This window comes from Mesocricetus auratus, unplaced genomic scaffold (assembly GCF_017639785.1).
Source record: "Mesocricetus auratus isolate SY011 unplaced genomic scaffold, BCM_Maur_2.0 Super-Scaffold_100691, whole genome shotgun sequence".
NCBI classification, from domain to species: domain Eukaryota; kingdom Metazoa; phylum Chordata; class Mammalia; order Rodentia; family Cricetidae; genus Mesocricetus; species Mesocricetus auratus.
Window position 1 is genome coordinate 4,364,944 of NW_024429267.1, and position 23,204 is coordinate 4,388,147.

The 23,204-nt window shown below is 42.9% G+C and overlaps 1 protein-coding gene across 3 annotated transcripts in view; it reads right to left on the bottom strand.

The window, feature by feature from the left end:
- Positions 1–369: 369 nt before the first annotated feature.
- Dis3l (DIS3 like exosome 3'-5' exoribonuclease) overlaps positions 370–23,204 on the bottom strand; it is a 41,043-nt gene continuing 18,208 nt past the window's right edge. For all 3 annotated transcript variants that reach the window (XM_005075558.4, XM_013117453.3, XM_013117454.3), the window contains exons 5-17: positions 21,340–21,516; positions 20,141–20,219; positions 17,511–17,690; positions 14,539–14,708; positions 12,735–12,896; positions 9,815–10,062; positions 9,224–9,316; positions 5,451–5,984; positions 3,289–3,443; positions 3,008–3,186; positions 1,682–1,827; positions 797–971; positions 370–714 (exon numbers count right to left, since the gene is read on the bottom strand). In XM_005075558.4, coding sequence (XP_005075615.1) covers positions 406–714; positions 797–971; positions 1,682–1,827; positions 3,008–3,186; positions 3,289–3,443; positions 5,451–5,984; positions 9,224–9,316; positions 9,815–10,062; positions 12,735–12,896; positions 14,539–14,708; positions 17,511–17,690; positions 20,141–20,219; positions 21,340–21,516 — 2,607 coding nt within the window. In that variant the 3' untranslated portion in view covers positions 370–405. The remainder of the gene's footprint in view (positions 715–796; positions 972–1,681; positions 1,828–3,007; positions 3,187–3,288; positions 3,444–5,450; positions 5,985–9,223; positions 9,317–9,814; positions 10,063–12,734; positions 12,897–14,538; positions 14,709–17,510; positions 17,691–20,140; positions 20,220–21,339; positions 21,517–23,204) is intronic.

The following is a 23,204-nucleotide window of genomic DNA, read 5'->3' on the forward strand; positions in this document are numbered from 1 at the left end:
TGTCTCAAAAAACTAAAAAGAAACTAGCAACCTGCCTTTTACAGCCCCATCACTGTCTACTAAACTGCTGAAAAGCCAATTTCTAGTAGTCAAGAGTAGTGGTGCATGCCTTTAATCCCAGCATTTGAGAGGCAGAGACAGATGGATCTCTGAGTTCAAGACCACACTGGTCTAGACCAACCATAGCTATATTATGAGACCCTGTCTTGAGGAAAAAAAAAAACCACACAAAACAACAAAAAAGCCAGTTTACATAGGGAGTTAATTCTACTTCAATGAGGTATGAGCACAAATATGTGGAGTACCCACTTAATCTCCTTTAGCTAGAACATAAAGTGACGACATTTAAGTTTGAAAAGACAGTGTGACTCCTAAGACAAAGTTCTTTATTGAAGTAGAAGTATTTCACATTACATAACTGTCTGAAACATCCAGAAGAGCAAGGTCCCTTATCTCCTCCAGAAGTGTGTATAGACTTCTTCCTTTTGTTTGGCAGAATTCTTGATACTCCTCCTGAAGCACCTTGCCTTTGACTTCTTGGGCAAGCTGAGCTTCTTCCACAGATCGGGTTACTTCTTTCACTAACTCACTTCTCAGCAAGAGGGAACTCTGGTGGCACAGTTCTGGGTTTGGTGTCATATATGGTTTGTTGCTTATTATTTCAAGCCTGATTGTATCAGAATGGCAACGCAAGGCCTGGACAGATATTTTTACCTAGCACAGAGAAATACATGTTATGAAATCATGTACCTTTTGTCCTCACTTTGGAAACAACATTGAATGTACACAGACTTACTGTTACATGGTCAAACAGATGAAATGTAACAGACTGTCCTCCAGCTGTGGTAGAGGTGATCTTGTTCTGAGATCGTTGCAGGGATCCCGGCTTCCATTCTGAGCTGCCTTCTGGGTCACATGATATCACTAAGCCATCTTTATTCTTCAGATAAGCAGCACCTTTAATCCCAAACCTAAATCATCACCAGGGTAAAACCGAGATAATGTATTAGTATGCAGATCTTCTATGCTTAGCCACTCTTCCTGTGGTTCACCTCCAAAAACATTTTTTACAGAAGCAGATAAGAAACAATGCTTTGCCGACTAAGATCCTAAGACTGATATAGATATGTTTACATATGCACTCCCAATTGCTCCTGTTATTTCATGACTATATTACACTGTGTACATACAGTAATTTTATGAATAGTGTATATATGTACCATTGCATATGCTAACATAGAGAGTTTGAAAAAAATCTCATTCTGTAGCCATGGCTGGCCTAGAGCTTGCTTTGAAGACCAGTCTGGCCTCGAACTCGGAGATCTGCTTATGTCTGCCTCTTGAGTATTGGCATTAAAGGCATGTCCCACCATGCCAAGCTTATATTCTTTTTTAGAGATAAGGTCTTATATAGTGTAAGCTGGCATTAAAATCATTCTGTAGCTACGGATGGATGACCTTGAACTTGTGATCTTGCTTTACAGGCATGTCACCATACCTGGTTTTATGCTATGCTGGGATCAAACCCAGGACTTCATATGTGTTAGGCAAATACTCCACCTTTGAGCTACATACCCCCAGTCTAAATAATATTTTAGTAAGTTATATATATCATTTGTGTTCAACACTGATATAGTTTAACTGTGATTTCTCATTAACCACTGCATGAGAAGTAACATACCTTGGTATAAATACAAGCACACCATTTGTTCTAATTGAATAAATCACTCCATCGGCCATGCAGCGCTCCTCTGTTTCCGGGTCTCTGTCTTTAAAGTACATGCACTGGAAGAGCTCAGTGGACTGCTTCTGAGAATGCTGGGCTGCCTGTAAGAAGCACAACCCCGAGCATGACAACAGAGTTCCCTGATGTCCAGGAAGAAACCCCAGACTCATTCAACAGTGTGGTGGTGCAAGCCTGTAATCCCAGTACTTGGGAGACTGAGAAAGGAGGATTGGCCATCCAGAGTAAGTTGTTGTTTCAACTAAACCAAAGAAGAGACAGAGCAATCCCTTCTCAAAAAAGAAAAACAAGAAAAAATAGATCAAGCAGGAGTGAGATGTGAAGGGAAGGCTCACTGGGTAAAAGCTCTTTCTGTGCAAACCTTATCATACTAGTTCAATCCCTAGAACCCATGTAAAGCCAGATATGGTGGCGCATATCTGTAATCCCAGCATTCCTATCACTGATGAAAGGCAGAAACAGGAGAATTGGCCAGAAGCTCACAGCTGTACTCGCCAGCAATCCTGGAGTGCACAGTGTAGCAGTGTGCATGCACACACACTAAGACTGATGAGATGCTCAGTGGCTAAAGGCACTTATAACTGCCAAACCTGACAGCCTGAGTCTATCTCTGGGATGAAGATGGCAGAAAGAGATTACCAACGCCCACAAATTGTCCTTTGACTTTTACTTGAATGTATAGATACATACACACAATAAACAAATAAATAAATAGAATTTAAAAGTTTTTAAAGATACAAAAAATTAATCCAGGTGGTGGTGGTGCTGGCAGCAGCAGCAGCACACGCCTTTAATCCTAGTACTCAAGAGGCAGAGGCAGGTGGATCTCTGAGTGAGTTCCAGGACAGCCTGGACCTCATAGAAAAACCCATCTCACCACTCCCTCCCAAAATTCTAGACAATGGTAACTTTTTTGGGGGAGGGAGCGGGGTCTTATTACTGTGTAGCCCTGGCTGTCCTGGAACTCACTATGTAGGCCAGGATGACTTCAAACTCACTGCCTGCCTGTGCCTCCCAAGTGCTGGAACTAAAAGCATCTGCCATCCTGCTCCCACTTTCTTCCTCCCTCTCTCCCCCCTCTCCCCCCCCCTCTCTCTCTCTCAAAAACAAACAAACAAACAAGTATTCCCCAAATCATGTTATCTCAGAACACTAGTAAATGTACTAAGAGCACCGGTTACAATAATAATGGTATCTCATTCTCTTAAGATTAAAGCTGATACCCTCTTGTGAGACAGGCAGGAGGTTGAAATTCCTTCTTACTCGGTTTCTGTTGTTGATATGTCTGCATAACTCCTCAAGATCTTTGTTGCTGAACAAACTTTCTTTCATTTCCATCTTCTTGTCTTTTGAAATGGCTGCCATTAACAGTCGGTGTACAACAATATCTGAATATCTTCTTATCGGAGAAGTAAAGTGAGTATATTTATCTAATGCAAGACCTTCAAAATGAAACCAAAGCATCAGAATGTAGAACAGACAAGAGCACTTTTGAAAAGATTTGCTCAAGGTTAAACCATATGTAAGACAATTCTGTCAGTCACCGTAATGATGGAACTCTTCCTCTGCACAGGATCCGGTGGAGAAGTAGAGTGCATTGGACATGGCCTGAGTGGCCATGGAGCGCAGCAGCTTGTTCACCATAGGGTCGCTGGGGTCATTTGCACTATCCAGAGAGTCAGCCAGGGTTTTATTGGACCTAACAAGGAACAGAGAAGCACTGATGGGTCTCCAAAGGCAATTTATGTGTAACACTTTCCACCTCTTGATTTAAATATCTTCATCTACCAGCAGTTAAATTTATTTTAGCCACAAGTTTCTTTTCAATACAGAAATTTAGTTTGCTTTTAAGGCTTAAAGAAAGACTACTGGGTGTTGGTGGCGCATGCCTTTAATCCCAGCACTCAGGAGGCAGAAGCAGGCAGATGTCTGTGAGTTTGAGGCCAGCATGGTCTGCAAAAAACCAAAATAAAATTATTTATTTTCATATATATATGTGTGTATGTTTCCATGCATTCATATGGTGCAGTAGCCCACTAAAGTCAGGAGGTGGCATTGGATCTTCTAGAACTGGAGTCAGAGGCAGTTGAGAGCTGCTATGTGGGTGCTGGGAATCAAGCCTGGATTCTCTGCAAGAACAATCAAGTCATTTTGCTCTTATGTGCTCAACCATCTCTCCAGCTCCCAGAATTCATATTTCTTAAGCAGTAATGTCCCATTAATACAAGGCTTTAAATCAATGTTGACTGAAATAGGTAGTCAGGTTCTTGTGGAATTACATTCTTTTTTTTTTTTTTTTTGGCAGGGAGGGGTATCGAGACAGTGTTTCTCTGTGTAGTCCTGGAACTCTTCACTCTGTAGACAGGCTAGCCTTCAACTGAGAGATCCCTCTGCCTCTGCCTCCCTTGTACTAGAATCAAAGGTGTGTACCCCCTCCCCCACAGTGGAGTTACATTCATAATACACTCAACCGTAAGCATCCTATACAGGCCAAAGAATGGGCTTTTTGTTTTTTTTTTTTTAAAGATTTATTTATTTATTATGTATACAGTGCTCTGCCTGCATGTATTCCTGTAGGTCAGAAGAGGGCACCAGATCTCATTACAGATGGTTGTGAGCCACCATGTGGTTGCTGGGAATCGAACTCAGGACCTCTGGAAGAGCAGCGAGTGTTCTTAACCTCTGAGCCATCTCTCCAGCCCGGGCTTTTTGTTTTTTATTTATCAAGAACTATTTAGTCAGAGGGAAGTTTTAAAAACAAGGCAGCAGGGATGGTGGCACACTCCTGTACTTCATGAACTCCAGAGCTAAGCAGGAAAACATGGTGAAAACCTGCCTCAAAAAAAGCAGACAGACCTAAACTTGAAGTAAACCTACGTTACTTTTCTTTTTTAAAGAGAAAAAGAGATTTATTTACTCTAAAGCAAAATTTAAACTCTTAGGAACATATTGGTATATTAAAAATAAAACCAAGGGGGCTGGAGAGATGGCTCAGAGGTTAAGAGCACTGCTTACTCTTCCAGAGGTCCTGAGTTCAATTCCCAGCAACCACATGGTGGCTTACAACCATCTATATTGAGATCTGGTGCCTTCTTCTGGCGAGATGACATATGTGTAGGCAGAACACTGTGTACATAATAAATCTTTAAAAAAAAAAACAACCAGGAATGTAGCCGAACTCTGAGCAGCTAGCTATGGGGGAAGGTAGAAAACAGAGGTGAGACCAGTGAAGGCTTGGGGATATGGCCCGGAGAGGAGCTTCTGAGCAGAAAGGCTTGGATAAAAACCCTGACCAACAGGTAAATGATGAGCAAGTTACTAGCTCCATTAGACAAAGCTCCCATCATGAATCATAAGGCCCCCACCTCAACATTCTAAGGACTGTGATCCAAAAGACTGATGGTCGGTGTGCTGTATGCAGGTGACTCAACCAATGTCCCAGACTCTGTTGCTTGAAGACAGAAAGCCCCCTCCCCAGTCCATTTTGTTAAACTGATAAAAGGTATTTTAGTTAGGACCTTGTGCCTGGCAACTACATAGTTTTTAAATCTTCTTTAAGTAGTCCAGGCTGACCTCAAACTGCTGATGTGGCCGCCTCAGGCTCCAATGTATCACTGTCTGGCTACATGCCATATTTGAGGAACCATAAGATAAACAGAAGCACAGTACTCTCTGCCATTCCTCTGTCCCCTCAAAAGAGGGTTACCTTGTGTCTATGAAGAAGCCTTTTGCTTTAGCACATTCTCGGAGCTCTGAGAAAAACTCCTGATGTGGAGGAGGGTGTTGGCGCAGCAAAGCCTGGTGGGGGAAACTTTCCCAGATCTTCTTGGCCACCCAGTGGTTGGCTAGGATCATGCATTCGGCCACTGTCTCATGAACCTCCAGGGGCTGCTTGGGGATGAGGTCATGAATGTTCTTCTTGTCATCCAGCTGGACTCGAACCTCTACACCTTCCAGTTCCAGGGCACCGCAACGGTCTCTTTTTGCTCGGATGTGGCGAGCTATGTCAGTCAGCTTTCCAATTGCCCATACTAACTCATCCAGTTTGGCCTGTCGGCTCTGTTCCTCCAAGGCTTTGAATTCTGGAATGTCATCAGCAATGCTGAAGTTTCCATCTAGTAGCTCTTGGGCTGCCTCGTAGAACAGTTTGTAAGCTGATCGGATAATGGTTCTGCCATACCACACCTTCTTAATTTCATAAGAGGTCTTATCTAATTCCCACATGACGCTCACTGCATACCTATAAAACCAGGGACATCATCAACAGCATTATTACATTCTATTTAAAAAGTTATACATTTTATTTATCTTGTGTATGCTTATGTATATGGGTGCACATGTGAGCACCATGACACATGTGTGGAGGTCAGGGGATAACTCATGAGAGTCAGTCCTCTCTTTTCACTATGTCAGTCCTGACTAGTTCCAAAGGTGTCCTTACCCACTGAGCCATCTCATTGAACTTTCATTTTTTTTTAAAGATTATTATTGGTGTTTTATCTGCAAATATGTCTGCACTAGACTTGTGTCTGATGCCCAAAAAGGCCAGAAGAGGGCGTCAGATTCCCTGGAACTGGAATTATAGACAGTTGTGAACTGTCATGCACATGCTGGGAATCAAACCTGGGTTGTTGGAGTTGTCTGGAAGAGTGACCAATGCTCTTAGTCATTTCCTCAGCCTCTTCCATTCTATTTTACAAGCAAGCAGAACTTGATCTTGAATCTAATTAGAAAGAAATGACCTTGCTACAAACTTTTGGTGCGTTTTTTTTTAAACGAATTACTCTATCACACACACACACACACACACACACACACACACACACACACACACACACTAACATTAAAAACAAAGTCAGGAGGGCCTAGGCCCTGCTCTGAACGAAATGACAGACTCTGGATATCCCCCATGGAGGGCCTCACTCTCCCTGGGGAACAGAGTGGGAATTGGGTGTGGGTCTGGGGAGGTTGGTGGGAGGGCATGGGAGGAGGGGAGGGAGAGGGACCTGGGATTGACATGTGAAGCAACCTTGTTTCTAATTTAAATAAAAAAAAAGTCAGATTTGGGGGTGGTGATGGTGCATGCCTTTAATCCCAGCATACAGGAGGTAGAGGCAGGTGGATCTCTGAGTCTGAGGCCAACCTGGCTTACATAGTGAGTTCTAGGTCAGCCAAGGATGCATAGTGAGATCCTGTGTAAATAACAAAGTCATACTGGGTTCTGCTAAACTTAACTATGAAATGAGTTCACACACAATATGTAAAACCTTAGAGTTCTCCATTTTGATTAGAATGGCTTGACACTGATTGAGTTAAGTCTGTTTAGTGACCCAGGAAATTAAAGGAAATCCTTTAAATCCTACAAGATGACAGGGAGCTTGGTATCAATCTTTTTTATTTTTAGAGAAGGTTTTTATTTTTTTAAGATTTATTTATTATATATACAGTGTTCTGCCTGCATATATCCCTGCACACCAGAAGAGGGCACCAGATCTCATTACAGATGGTTTTGAGCCACCATGTAGTTGCTGGGAATTGAACTCAAGTCCTCTGGAAGAGCAGCCAGTGCTCTTAACCTCTGAGCCATCTCTCTAGCCCCTTGGTATCAATCTTGATGAAACATAGGCTAATTAGCAAAAAGCTCATTTAGCAAAGAACTATTCTTTACCGAAGCATTTTATTTAAAAAATGTATATATTTATAACATATACAAAGGGGCTATTTTCCCAATATGTAAAGAGTTTTTAGGAATCAATAATAAATCACAAACCCAAATGAAAATGAATAAGGAATATGAAGTAGTTCACAGGAAAGAATACATAAATATCCTTTAACCAAAAAAAGGTTTACCTTCACACATAGTAGAAAAATATAAATTAAAATTGATACTACTTATCTAACAAACTGACTTAGGTGAAAGGATACAGCATAGTGTATGGGTCAGGATGTGGGAAAACGAGCTCTTACATCCATTGCTGTGGAAACAGATTGCTGTAATGTCTGTGGAGGACAATTTGATTGTGTAGATCTAAACACAAATGCATGCACCTTGGCATAAGTTCTGTTTCTAGGAATTTCTCCTTCAGATATATTTAAGTACCTAGAGAGAGTACTAGTGATAGTAAGATGTCTCATGTCTCAATGTTAAGAACACTGCATCTTCCAGAGGGCCTGGGTTCAGTCCCCAGAACCCACATGGTGGCTCACAACTGTGTGTAACTTCAGTTTCAGGGGATTTGATGTCCTCTTCTAGCTTCAGCAAGCACTATAGACATATATGGTGCACATAAATATATGCAAGCATAACACTAAAGACACAAATAAAATAATCTTTCTTAAAAAAAGTATTGAAGGGTTATGGATGTAGCTCAGTTGCTAGAGTGCTTTACTTAGCTTGTATAAAGTTCTAGGCTGGATCACCAACACTGCAAAAACCAGGCATGTTGGTTAAATGCTCAGGTGGAGGCAGGAGAATCAGAAGGTCATTCTTGGCTTGTATTTGACAACAGGATGCCTGACATCTTGTCTCAAAAAATAAAATAAAATAAAAATTTAAGTGCTGAATAGCATATGTGCATAAATTATATATAAACAGCACACACACATATGCATTCTCTTAGTTTCTCTGTGTAACTGTGGAGCCTGTCCCGGAACTTGATTTGTAGATCAAACTCACAAAAATCTGCCTGCATCTGCCTCCTGAGTGCTGGGATTAAAGGTGTGAACCACCATCGCCTGGCATATATTTGTTAGAAACAGAAGCACTCTGCTCAGGAAGGACAGCACTCCTAGAATGGGAATCTGCTCTTTATATCTATGGTATGCTAGTATTTTTTTTATAAAAAATAAAAATTACGGGGTGCTGGAGAGATGGCTCAGAGGTCACTGGCTAATCCAATTCCCAGCAACCACATTGTGGTTCATAACCATCTACAATAAGATCTGGTGCCCTATTCTGGTGTTTGGGCATACATGCAGGCAGAACACCATATATATAATAAATAAATAAATCTTAAAAAATAAAAATAATTACACATCCATACTATGTGTATTAAATATAGAAAAGTATTCCTGAAATCAGTACCTGAGGAGGAAATAATAGGGCCTTTATTCCATCTTTGGGAAGTTACTAATTTTAGACTATCTGATTATGCATTCACTGGTAAAACACAAACTCCCTAAGCTCAAGTGCCTTCTAAAGAACAGCATCTGTTACATAGTGTAGCGCATTCTCCTCAGCCTGTGCCTGCTTCAGAAAGCTAACATCGGGAGAACAGAAGGAAAGGAGGGGGCTGGAACAATAAAGTTCCCTGAAACCATATGAGGAGGGGAAGAAGTAAGCGGGGAGCAGAGGGAGGGGCCAGGAAAGCGGCTGGTAGGGGTGGGGATGGTAGGGAGTGGCAGGGAGAGCACACTGAAAGGCCTCGGAAGAAACGGAGCAGGAGGAGGGACAGCTCTGAAGGTGAAAGTTAGACTCACCTGTCAACGCCTCCCAGGAGGGAGCAGAGATCCGCGCTGAGGATGGAGGGCAGCATGTCAAAGCGGCGATCCGCTAGGTAGTAAGTGGTGGCCCTGGAATGACACGTGTGGGTAACTGACCTTCAGCAGCCAGCAGAACTGCTGACAGTGTGGGTTGCGGGAGGTAAACAGCCAAGACCAGGGTTAGATTCCCCTGGGCTCCTCTCCCACCGAGTGGAGCGCTGCCTAATTAAATAGCTCCCGTGTGCCCACTTGAGCAAGTCACACTGCTTTGGCTGAGTGTTTCTTCCACTGATGTAGAGAGTAAAAGTGACATGAATCTTGGTTGTATGAGAAAAATGGGAGCATAATGATCTAGCATCTGTACAGAATACCATATTACATGTGAAAATCCACTCATTTTTTAAGAGAAAACGATGGGTAAAAGGTTAAGAAAGGACACAAATTCATCAAGGTACTACTTTCCTGAAGTGGGAGACTTCAGGAAAATCCAGAAGAGATTTTCAGAACTGCCCAAACAAGAGATCTTGACCCCCTGAAAACAGCACAGATATAAACCCGCATAACACTGCTGACATCCAATAGGGTTACCTTGTTCTAGCTTCGATGTCAATGTAAGAGTTGGGGGCCACAAAGTGTGTGACGTCGGCGATATGGACCCCGAGCTCCAGGTTGCCATTATTCAAGGTTCTGACTGAGAGAGTGTCATCCACATCTTCACAACCCTTGGGGTCGATGCTGAACACAAGGTGGGTGTTCCTCAGGTCCTTCCGCTCTCTCTCTTCTTTGGGACTCACCTTCCAAGGGTTTTCCGGTGTGTTCACTGGCATCTCACACATCTGTACCAGAGAACAAGTAGTCAGAAATCCATGTATTATAAGGTCCTCTAAAGACTCACTCTTTTGAGAGGGGCTGGAGACATGGCTTAGTGGTTAAGAGCACTGGCTACTCCTCTAGAAGACCTAGGTTCAATTCTCAGCACCCACCTGAAACTCACAACTGTCTGTAACCCTAATCTCCAGGGTTCTGATGTCCTCAGGTATTCATGAAGACCCTTGTCTACCTTGTGACGGAGTCATTGTTCACAGGTCTGCAGTGCTCCAACTAAGTTAGACTGGCTGCCATCAAACCTAAGGATCTCCTTCTGTTTTCTTTCCCAGAACTAAGATTGTTACAAGCATGTATTACCATGCCTAGCTTGTTATGGGGGTTCTGGGTTGGAACTCAGATTCTCATGACTGCATAAGCACTTTACTGACTAGGTATTTTTCCAGCCTTATTTGCCCTCTTTTAATTAATAACTGTTCATCAGGTGCTTCACAAGTGTCAGCACTGGGCTGGGCTCTGGGAAGTCAAGAGTCCTCAAGAAAGACAGTATTGAAGACCTCACGGTCTGTTGGAAATGTCCTGTTACTTCTGGCAGTGTCGTTAGTTATGGGGCTAGAACAAGTACAAATAGGTGACGTTGATGTGCCAATGTGTCCCGTTTTCTCAGGAGCCCTGTGTTTGAATATAGTTGAGCTTTTAATTCAAGTCAAGCCCTGAACAGAAAAAAATATCTACATGCCCCCCCTCCAAATAAAAGCTTATTCCTCAAAGATAATTTAAACAAGATCAATCTGGGGCATTTTCCCCTCTATGATTATCTGTTTAAGTCATCAATTTGCAGTTAAGTAGGCTAAAGGAGAGAGAATTCTAGTCTTGTGAAGTCTAATTCAAACTTCATTTTATCCTAACATTTTCACTAAGAGGTGCCTAGTGAGTGAACAAATAATTTCCAAAAACTAATGTTAAACATAAAAATTTAATCATGCAAAATAGTCTAAATTTAACAATGTAAAATAGTTGAAATATTTTCTTACTGTAGCCCCTGTTATGTCAGAAGCTATAATGGAAACATGCACACATCCCCTGTGGATGGTAATTCACACTGGAGCAATGTTTTTCTGGAAAACTATCTGCCAATATATAACAAACCTATTTAAAATTTTTATGCCCTTGACTTGGTAATTTAACTTTAAGGATTACATTCCAAGGAGATGACCAAAAAGAATAAAAAAGGCAACACTGATTTAAAAAAATGTTTCAAGTGATATTTCTTTCCCTAATACTGAAAAATTAAACACTACCAATGTTCAACAATTGAGGAATGTTTAAGTAAAGTAGGGTAAATTAATTTCAGTAATTTGTCTCAACTACTAAAAATAAGTAGGCTATGTCAGTATATATAGAAACAATTTTAAATGAAGAAGGCAGAATAGAATATGTGTGCACAATGGATACAGTCATGAGAGAATAATAAAGGAGATTTCTGAGATTGTGAAAGACCATAAATTGATGGAATCACTGGTAGTTTATGTTCATTGGACTTTTGTGTTAAGGTTTCAAAAACCGTTTCATAATGAGTCTGATTTTTTGATCCATTCATCTCTGGGGGGAGTGGAGGGGGTGGAGCTTGTCTGGGTCTGTGAAAAAGAGATGTAGGGTGGGTGTGGTGGTGCACACCTTTAGACCCAGCACTCTGCAGGCAGAGGCAGGCGGGTCTCTGTGAGTCCCAGCCCAGCTATGGCTACATAGCATGACCTTGTCTCAAAAAACAAAAACAAAAACAGAAAACCAGGAGGAGGACGAGAAGGAGAAGGGGGAGAAGGAGGAGGAGAGAAGCAGAGGAGGGGGTGATAGTGGTTGCATAGGGTTGGGGATGGACACTGACTATAAGACTCTGACAATCATTTTAAGCACAAAATTTTAGAAAAATAGAAAAAAGAAAAATACAGCAGTTTGAGAGCAGTGAGGCTGTAGGAAATTCTGTCTGTACTTGGAGTTGACCTTAGTTTGGCCCAAGTACAGAATTGGGAGGGGTGAGGTTTTGTTTCTAATTTTCTGTGGCTTTATATGGTTAGTTGTTAGATAGCATGAAGGTTTTTTTTTTTTTTTTCAGGGATGGGAGATGGCTTAGTGAATAAAGGACTTACCACACAAACCTGAGGACTCAAGTTTGGAACCCTAGCTCCCAGGTAAGAAGCTGGGAGCATCAAGCACACCTGTAATCCTTGTGCTGAGGAGGTGGAGCCAGGAAGATCTCTGGGGCTTCATGGCCCCCAGCTCACTGATTTAGTGAGTTCCACATTCAGTGAGAGAGTCTGTCTTAAAAAATGAGGTGGAAGGACAGGAGACATAGCTCAGCAGTTAAGAGCATCTGCTGCTTTTCTAGAGGACCCGAGTTTGATTCCCAGCACCCAAGTCGGCTTATAACAGCCAGCTCCAGGGATCCAATATCCTGTTCTGGCTACCCATGTGGACACACACACATACATAAATAAAAATAAAATAAGGAAGATGCTAGACGTTGACCTTTGGCCTCCATATTGCAAGCACAATTAAATTTACACACACACACACACACACACAAACACACACAGGTTTTTTTTTTTTTCTCTTCATGTTGAAACAGCAACAAAAGCAGAAAGAAATGTACGTCACTGGAACAAAGATCTCCGAGAAATCTGACCTGGGCTTCGGAGAAGGGGACAACAGATATACTGTTCTCTACCAGGATGGTTGCAATCTCCCCTTCCAGATCACCGATTCTCCCTAAAACACGCACAAAGTGTCCATTAGGATACACTGATGTCGTCTCCCAGGAATCAATTCGTACAACCACTCTGAAGTCCTATAGGAGGGGAAAAAAGAATACAATGTGAACCAAAGCTAGAGTTCAGTGGCTCAAATTGAAGCAACAAAACTAACCAGACAAACAGTACAGAATACCAAAGACAGACCAATTTGCAAACAGTGGCTTGTTGGGGCTTATTTTGCTTTCTGGTTTTTCTTGCCACTCCTTTGAATGGCCAGATGGCATGCAAACACTTTGCCAATGCTTTGAAGGGAGACACTGCCTCCTTCAAACAATTGGGATGGAAATTTGTTTAAAAAAATCAATTGTAATACATTTTATTTAACACTTGAAACACAAGGGGTACAACCCAATAATGTAGGGTCCTAATTAAGTTTTAAAACAATAGTCTTGGGAATTGGAGGGATGGCTCAGTGGTTAGGAGAGGACTTGTAACCACTGCAGCTCTCAGTCCCCTATAACTGCAGGGCCAGAAGACCTGACACCCGCTTCTGGCTAGTGTGGGCACTTGCATTCATGTGTACACACCTACATACGTAATTACAAATAAAATAAGTCTTAACAAATCAATAAAACAACAGCCTCAATTTCTAATGTGGGAATTACTTTCTAATTTCTTTTTAGTTTTAAGACACTCCTTAGACGGGCGTTGGTGGCTCATGTATTTAATGCCAGCACTGAGGAGGCAGAGGCAGGCAGATCTCTGTGAGTTCGGGGCCAGCTTGATCTACAGAGTGAGTTCCAGGACAGGCTCCAAAACAATACAGAGAAACCCTGTCTTGAAAAACCAAAGGAAAAAAAAAAAGATGCTCCTTGGCAGGAAAGATGGTATCAGCCAGTGTAAGCTGAACCTCTCCACTGCCCAGAAACTCCAGACACCCTGGAAATAAAGTGCAATAGTTCTAGCTGGCCTGAGCATCTGCAGAAAGTTTCCAGAGGCAAAGGTATAATGACCAGGTAAGGGCTGGGAACATTCTACTTTAGTCTCATTTACAAATTAGACTAGTTACAAAACAAACATTAGACAAATTAAGTCAAGAATTGTCTCCACAGCCGGGCGGTGGTGGCGCATGCCTTTAATCCCAGCACTCGGGAGGCAGGCGGATCTCTGTGAGATCCAGGCCGAGCTGGACCGACAGCCTCCAAAACAATACAGAGAAACCCTGTCTTGTAAAAACAAAAAAAAACAAAAAAAAACCAAAAAAAAGGAATTGCCTCCACTCTCTGCCCCAACTAAAAGTTAGTATCTGCCTTTATTATCTGAGCCTTCTCTCTGGCACTCTAGTCCTTTATGGATAATCAATCCATGAAGTCGTACTATATCATCCCTGTAGGACACTTGGATCATATTTCTGTATCTTTCCCTGGAAGGAAGCTTGTTAGTGTTGGCAAAGTGAATGTATTGAAAGTTTCGGGGTTGGACAGCAGAATAATGTATGTTCACTCAGCTTGTCCTACACAGCTCTTTCTAGGACAATTTCTTTCTGGCATTCATTTATTAACCATGGACTACTTAAAGGATGGTTCTTATATATTTAGAATGTTTAAAAACAGTATCTCAGAGTCCCAGATACTGTCAATAATTTATTTCCTCTTATTCAAAGGAATTAACAATGCTTCCTGGTGTTGCTCAAAAGCCAGCAAAGACAGAGGCAGAGCACCATTGCCGCAGAAGTACCTGGAGGGCCTCTGCCTGCTGAGTGCTGATGCGGATTTTGGGGATTCTGTAATCCCAGGGCGTGACTAGGATCTTCTGGGCATTTTTGCCCTGAGACTGGACCTCTTCTTTGGATGGAAATGTCACCACATAATCTCGCCAGTTCTTTTGAAGGATGCCCACCACTCGACCTTCAGGAAGACAAAACATAACAAAGCACTGACTGGTTAGTTATCTCCTCTCTGGGCTGTGAGAGTGCAGCAGCAAGAAAAGTGCTGCCCTGGTTCTCATGGTCATCCCCACAGCCTAGATGCTTTTGAAGACCCGCCTACTTAGCACTTTAAATGTGAAGTTTTAAAAAAGATAACTTTAGAAATTGTTAGCTGGGTGTAGCAGTTCACACCTTTAATCCCAGCACTAGGGAGGCAAAAGCAGGAGGAGGCAGAACCTGTGAGTTCCAGGACAGCCAAGGCTACATAGAGAGACCCTGTCTCAAGCAAAACAACAACAGAAAACATTGTCAGCACTTCATTTTTCTGCACAGTCCAATATGACATTCAGAATCGGTCCCATCTTCTCTTCTGCCATTACCTTCTCAATCTCAGGATTTGGTGCCTTGGGCAAAGGCATGGTTTTCACTTCTGACTTATTTATTCACTGTTCATTTTTTTTTAAGTAAGTGTCTTACCATGTAAATCTGGCTATTTTGGAACTCATTATGTCAATCAGACTGGTTTCAAACTCCACAGAGATCTGCCTGCTTCTGCTTCCCAAATTCTAGCTAAAGGTGTGTGCCACCATGCCCACCTCTGTCAATGTTTTCTTGAGACAAGGTATAGCTATATAGCCCTGGTTTGCCTAGAAATCAAGGTAATCCCTTGCCTGTCTCCTTAGTGCTAAGACAGAAATATGATCACTAGGTCTGGCCTTGTCTCACACTTGTGTTTATGAGACAGGGTCTCTATGTAGCCCAGGATGTCCTGGAACTCCCTAGGTAGATAAGGCTGGCCTCAAACTCAGATCCACCTGCCTCTGTCTCCTGATACTGGGATTGAAGGTGTGCACCTCCACGACTGGCTTTTCTCTTGTCTTTAACCCTTGACCTCTGCTATGTACTTCCGCAGTCACCTGTGTTCTCGGAACAACTCTACTAACTTGGTCCAGTGGACACAGCAAAGAGAATACACATCCTAAGTCTGATACGTAGCACTGAAGCCAGGAAAAGGTAATCACAGTAGCTACAAGTACTCTTTTCCACAATTTTTTCTTTTCTTTTCTTTTTTGGTTTTTATGAGACAGGGTTTCTCTGTATTGTTTTGGAGGCTGTCGGTCCAGCCCGGCCTTGAACTCACAGAGATCAGCCTGCCTCTACCTCCCTAGTGCTGGGATTAAAGGCGTGCACCACCACCGCCCCACAATTTTTTCTTGTGTGTGCACACGAGTGTGTGTGTGTGTATTCAGATGTCATTCTTTGGGAACTAATAACCTGGATTTTTTTCCCTTAGAGACAGGGTTTCTTTGTGTAACACTCCTGGCTGTCCTGGAACTCACTTTGTAGAGCAGGCTGGCCTGGAATTCACAGAGATCCGCCCGCCTCTGCCCAGCCATAATCTGAATTTTTGAGACGAAGTCTCTCATTGGCTTGAAGCCCTTCTTTAGGCTAAGCTGAAGCCCACAGAGCAGCACACCCATGAGTTGGTCCTGAGCTACGACAATGAGTACAAGGGAGTGATCTGCATTTGGGCAGGAGGGCCTGGGAAGTTGGATGCGAGCAGATACAGAGGAGTGGGAGAGCAGAGTCAGACTTCAAGCAAGTGAGACCCTGTGAAAGGCAAGGAGAGAGAACGTGGAGAAATATCATCACAAATTGAGGCAGAGAAAAGAGACAATAGATGGAAACCACACAATGCCCAGAGGGGCTTTTTGTTTCTTTGGGTACTGAAGAAGTTAGAGAAAACCTGCAAGGGCCAGAATGGTGGCGTCCTAGTGATATGGAGACAGGAGGATCAAGGACAGGAGACAGGAGACAGGAAGACTGAGGTCAGCCTGAGCTACATCAGACTGTCTCAAAAGAAGTAAAGCAAGTTGAGCGGTGGTGGCCCACACCTTTAATCCCAGTACTCAGGAGGCAGAGACAGGCAGATCTCTGTGAGTTCCAGACCAGCCCTGGTCTACAAGAGCTAGTTCCAGGACAGCCTCCAAAGCCATAGAGAAACCATGTCTCGAAAAACAAAACAAAAATAAAATAAAAACAAGAGCAATGAAATTAGACTGTAGAGAGAGGAAGCTGATAATGTAGAGACCATGACTTATTTTCCTAACAGCAATGCTTCGTATTCTTACAAATCACTAGGAGAGGAGATTGTAAGATGTTCTCATCACACATACACATGAAGGATGAGGTGGCTAGAGAGATGACTCAGTGAATAAAAGCACTGCCACACAAATATGAGGAGCTGAGTTTGAATCCCCAGAACTCATGAAAAGCCAGGTAGCCTTTCTTCTTCAACAGGCAGAAGCAGGACCAACACCAGAGGCTGTTCCTGACTTTTACATGCATGCCACAGCATTCAAACCAGCAGCATTCATGAGCATGAACACACAGGCACATCATATGTATACAAAGGGGCTGGAGAGATGGCTCAGTGGTTTAAGAGCACTGGCTGCTCTTCCAGAGGATCTGGGTTTAATTCCCAGTACCCTGGTGCCTCACAACCATCTTTATTTAAATTCGAGGACATCCAATACCTTATTCTAGGGTACCAGACAATCACAGACGTACGTGCACAGGCAAAACACTCCTACACAGAAAAGTAAATAAAAGATTACTTTCTAAAAAGATGGTATTGAGGTAATACATATGTTAATTAGTTGAATTTAGCTGTTCAATAATGTATACCTATATCAAAACATCACAGTATACCCGATGAACACACACAGTATTTATACAACAAACAAAGTCAGGGCAGGATTGCACTTCCTGGTGAGCTCACCTGTGGGCATGGGCTCACTTGGGGACTCGCCTGCGGCCTTGTCCTCACTGTCGTTCTCACACAGGGCAGCGGTTCTTCCTTTCCACTCATTTTTGGGGAGCAGCTCCACCACCACCACATCTCCATGGATGGAGCGGTTCCGAGCCTTCGTACCATGGATGAGGATGTCACTGAGCAAGCCTGCGTGCATGCAGCACAGGGAAGCTGGGAGTTAATGGCTGCACAACAGGAGGCATTTCAGATGGACTGTATCTCAGATCTAATAGCACACTGCTGATACTCTCTCTCCTTCTGGGGGCTGGAGAGATGGCTCAGTGGTGAAGTGCTCATCACACAAGCATGAGGATCTGAATTCGAATCTCTAGCAGCCATGTAAAATGCCAAGTGTGGTGGTGCATATCTGCATCCATGCACTCAGTGGGCTGGAGACAGGAGGAGCTTGGGAGCTCACTGGCCAGTCTGCCTAGTCAAAGGAGTAAGATTCATATTCAGTGAGAGATTCTGTCTCAAAAAGTAAAATGGAGGAGGCTGGGAAGATGGCTCAGCCTGCCTTGTAAGCATGACAATCTGAGTCCTGAATCCCAGCACTTAGGAACACACACCCACCCATCCACCCACCAAACAAACAAACAAAAGTAGAGAACTATGATTAACATGTGAAGCATGCATGTTTCTAATTTAAATAAAAACATATATTGAGAAAAAAAAAGTAGAGAGTATCTCCTACACAGGGAGATACTCAACATCAACCTCTGGCCTCCATAAGTGCGTACAATGGTCCTCCTATATACCCATGCAAACACTTCTCTCTGTCTGTCTCTCTCTCATGTGTAATCTTCAATATCAACTTATGAAATCAACTAAAACATAAGCAGTGGGATACTCCTGTGAGGGATTTCCTTGATCAGATTATTTGAAGCAGGAAGACCCATCCTAAATGTGGTGGCACCTTCTGGTGGGAACACAGTTAATAGGACACGGATTTGGTTTTGCCTGCTACCTTCATCCTTGATGGCTAGTTCAACTGTCCTGCTGTTGCAGAATCTTTCACTGGTATTAGAACTAACTTATTCAGGCTTCCAATGTAGACAGAAGGACAACAGGTCTCCAGGAACCCTCTAGGCCTTCAGTACCACATCAGGACTGCTGAGACAACCAGCTGGTGGGTGGAGCAGCTACTGGGTCCGCAGGCTCTCCAGTGTGAGTCAGATATTGCTGAGTTATCTGGACCATGTGTGTAAGTCAATCTAATAGATCCCTTTTTAAAGTACATATCCATTCTATTAGTTCTGTTCCTTTAGAGCACATGCACCAACGCACACATGCACACACACTCCAAAAAATATTCTTCCTTTCAAAGGGGAAGTCAAACAGCTTCTTTCTTCTTCTCTTTCTTTCTGTATAGACCAGGTTGGCCTCAGACTTGTAGCTCTGCGGTTATAGGTGCCACCAGGCTTGGCTTAAATGTCTTGTGTTCTTCAGGCTGGGGTAAACTAAGTCTACTCCTGTGCCACTCTGGATGATGTGCTTATGCAAGGCCCCTTCTTCAGTTTCTTTAGGAAGTCATTGCATTTGTTGACAGTCTCACACAGGCACATGATGACCACTCTTCAACCCTTTGCCTGCTGCTTTGCTTCCTCATTCCATCGCCTTTCAGAGAAGGCATTGCTCTCCTGCATGCAGCTGTGAGCCTACACTGGAATTATGCTCAATTCTTTCAAGGCCCTGCATAGCCAAAGGAGTGGTGGGTATGCAGATTAACTACACACACAGGATGCAAACCTGAAGACGGGCTGTTGAAAAAAGCCCTGGGAGCCACTATTATTCAGCCTCCTTCAACCCTGTCACTTATTTTCACCATCAAGGTTTCTTCTTATTTTTTGTCATTCTTTATTTCCCCCAATCTGTCTGAAATGTGACCACAGAGGCAGAATAGAGGAATGCTTACATCACAGCCTGGGCTGCAAGCTCAGCTGCACAGGTTAGCACTGGGACCTTAGGGAGGATGCTCCCTTCGCCTGTATGGCAGTTTAAACATTGCAACAAACCAGAAATCAGGACTGAGGCTGCCTAGGAGGGATAATTTAAAATCCACAGCACAGTAAGATCGTAACTATAGTGGATGACAACTCTGTGTGAAAACAGGGGATCTGGAATGTTTGAGGTGATGGCTGTGCAGCAGCACCTGTATCTGTGGATATGTACAGTGTTACATGTTCATTAAGTTATCTTAATTTTGTTATTTTTTTAAGACAGAGCCTCTTTCTGTTCTCTCTGACTGCCCTGGAACTCCTTCTGTAGATTAGGCTTGCTTTGAACTCACTGAGACCCTGCCTCTGCATTCTAGGTGCTGAGATAAAAGGTGTGCACCATCATTCCCAGCTTAATTTAAAAAAAAAGAATTAAAAAAATAAAAGTCAGAAATGACACACAAATAGCATAAGTAAGGCTCTAGGTTCAATTCCTAGTACTAATACCCCACCCTCCCAAAAAAACTGTAAGACAAAAATAAACCTAAGGGGAAAATCCCTAGAATCTACAGGGTTGCATGGCAATTCAACTTGCTTTCTTTACAATAGACTGTCAGAACTAAAAAAGCAGCATGGAAATGTGTGTGGTTGGTACCGAACCTGAGTCCTTACTGCTGGCTCCTTGGAGGCGAACAAAAGCTTCTATCTGAGCTCTGTGCTTGTTGACGTTCAGAATTCCCTAAAATCATAAGTAAAAATCAATGTGAACAAAGTTCTTTCTTGACCCAGTTTTTAAAAAAGTTATAAAAATATCTTTGTAAGCAGATATTGTAAGCAGACTGTGATCCCTGTCTTCTTCACCACTCTTTTTTTTTTTTTTTTTTTTTACAAAACAGGGTTTCTCTGTATTGTTTGGAGGCTGTCAGTCCAGCCCGGCCTCGAACTCATAGAGATCCGCCTGCCTCTGCCTCCTGAGTGCTGGGATTAAAGGCATGCGCCACCACCGTCTGGCCTTCACCACTGTTTTTTTTTAAGAGAATACACTGTTAGCTTGAACTACTCTACAGCTACAGCAAGGACATGGCACACTTATTACACTACTGCAGGACTTCAGCATGGCACACTCAAGTTTTGGTCACCATGAGAGACTTCTGAGTTGCCTGTTAGAAATGCAAAAGTTCATGCTGGGCATGGTGGTACACACCTTTGATCCCAGCACTTGGGAGGCAGAGGTAGATCGATCTCTGTGAGTTTGAGGCCAGTCTGGTCTACAAAGAGAGTTCCAGCACAATTATACAGAGAAACCTTGTTTGGGTGGGGTGGGGTGGGTGTGTACAAAATCCTCAGCAGAGTGGTTTTGAATCTTGACTGGTGGATACACAAGACTGTACAGAGCCACATGGGAAAAGAGGAAATGAATGTGGATAAAACCATCAAGGCTGAGGAGTTACTGTATCCAAGTCCTTCCCCAAACCCTCACAGCCCCTGGGTTCTGGATCCTGCAGAATCACAAAGAGGCCCTCCCTAGAGGGGCAGGAAAGGGGCAAAGGATAAAGGGAGATAAATTCACAGATGTGATGATGGTGCGGCCACCTCCATGCCCTCTTGTAAAAATGTATTTCTTTCCTAGTGACAGAAGGCTACCCCTATACTTGTGTAACACTTGGGCAGTTTAGAACTAGGTTGTTAAGGACTATGGAAAAATGGCTTCCAAATGGCCTTGAACTGGGCAGTTTTGCTTACTCAAGCCCATCCTGTGGGCAGGCATTGAACTCAGAGTCCTGGAGTGGAAGGCAAGCTGAGAAGAGAAAAAAATACAGTGGTTGTTACTGATACCTACTCTTCATTGCCACTCTCACCTGGATGTAGCGTCCAGATTTGATGCCTGCCTCTAGTACTTCCAAGGGAAGGTGTTCCGGATACTCCTTCCCATGGGTTTCCTGACTTTCATTCTCCCTTTCCCGGCGAGACTGCAGGATTGAGTCACAGAGCTCATGGGCAGCCTTTAAATCTGGCCAGAAGTTGTCCAAGTAATTCTGTATTTAGTAAAAGCACAGAGAAACATGTTGATTCTTCATTTTAAACTACTACAAAACCAAGAGGGCTAAGTGGGTAAGAACATTTGCATGAAGACCTGATTTCAAATCCCAGCACCCACATGGAAAGTGTGGCTTGTCTACAGACATGCCTGAAGGCGTGAGGACTTGGATACAGGGAGGATTGCTGGGGTTTGTTGGCCAAAGGATAGCTTCAGGGTCAGTAAAGAAATTATCAGTCTGGCAGTGGTGGTGCATGCCTTTAATCCCAGCATTACGGAAGCAGAGGCAGGTGCATCTCAGTGAATTTGAGGCCAGCCTGGTCTACAGGGTGAGTTCCAGGACAGTCAGGGCTATACAGGGAAACCCTGTCTTGGAAAACAAAACCAAAGAAAGGAAGGAAGGAAAGAAGGAAGGAAGGAAGGAAGGAAAGAAGGAAGGAAGGAAGGAAGGAAGGAAGGAAGGAAGGAAGGAAGGAAGGAAGAAGTTTTCCTAAAGGAATAAGGTAGAGAGCAATAAAGACATGTGGTGTCCTCTGGTCTCCATGTGTGTACTTGCACATACAGTAAACACACACACACACACACACACACACACACACCAATTTTTTTCTATGTATCTTGCTTCTGAACATGATACTGTACAAGGGACAGATAGGAAAATCTTCTATTGTGTATTCTTACCTTCTTACATGTGATTCAACTCAATTTAGGGCTAAGATACATTCTCTTCTCTCAAAGTATAAAGGAAAGAAAACATCCTTATGTGGAAATCATCATTTCTCCTGTTAATTTCAATCCTGCTTGGACAGCTTCCCTTTTCCCTTCTTCCTCTTAAAAGTTCTATCCACACCAACGTCAGCATGGTGACCTGTGCTCGTGTGTCACTTAACACCACATCTAGTCAGGAAACAACCTCTTCATGAAGAATTTATCATCTTGGTTCCTCACATCTAACGTCAAGGCCCCAAAGAAAATTCTGTGTTTCCCTCTCACCTGAACTTGACAGCTTCTCTCTTTTTCTGCTATCATTCACCTCTATAGGCCTTGGGTCACACAGTTTGCTCAAGAACCGCTCTACAAAAGAAAATTGTCCTATACTACTGGACTAAAAAGAAAAGTAATTTTCAAAAAAGTAGAAAAATGTAATTTTAGTCAACTGTCCTCTGCAGGAACAAGACATGATGTATTGCAACAGAAAAAACAAGTGACACTACCATTAATATCTAGCGTCCCTGGAATTCTCTGGCACTCCAGAACACATTTTTATAGCACAGTCAAGAAAATTCTATTGGCAAATCTTTAGCAATACATGCACATTGGAACCCTTATAGAATCTACAATTCAAAATCGAGCTGGACGCTCTATAAACTGACAGGGATAATGGAGGCTGCATCTTGATTTTTACAACAGAAAATGAAATCAGCCAATAGATTTGATTGGCCAACTGGACAGTCAGAAGAGGTCTGCCATCTATGGAGAGATTAACAGTCAGCCTGATCTCTCAAAAGGTACTTAAGAGCTAGGAAAAAGGTGTTGCTATGACAGCTTGAAGCAACTGACACTGATGAAACGACCTGGCTGTGACCCAACAGTCTTCATGTAAATAATGACACATCTCAACTCCAAGTGCCCATACTCTTCCTCATGTACAATCCCTCTGGGGAAAAGTGAGGGGTTGCTGACATA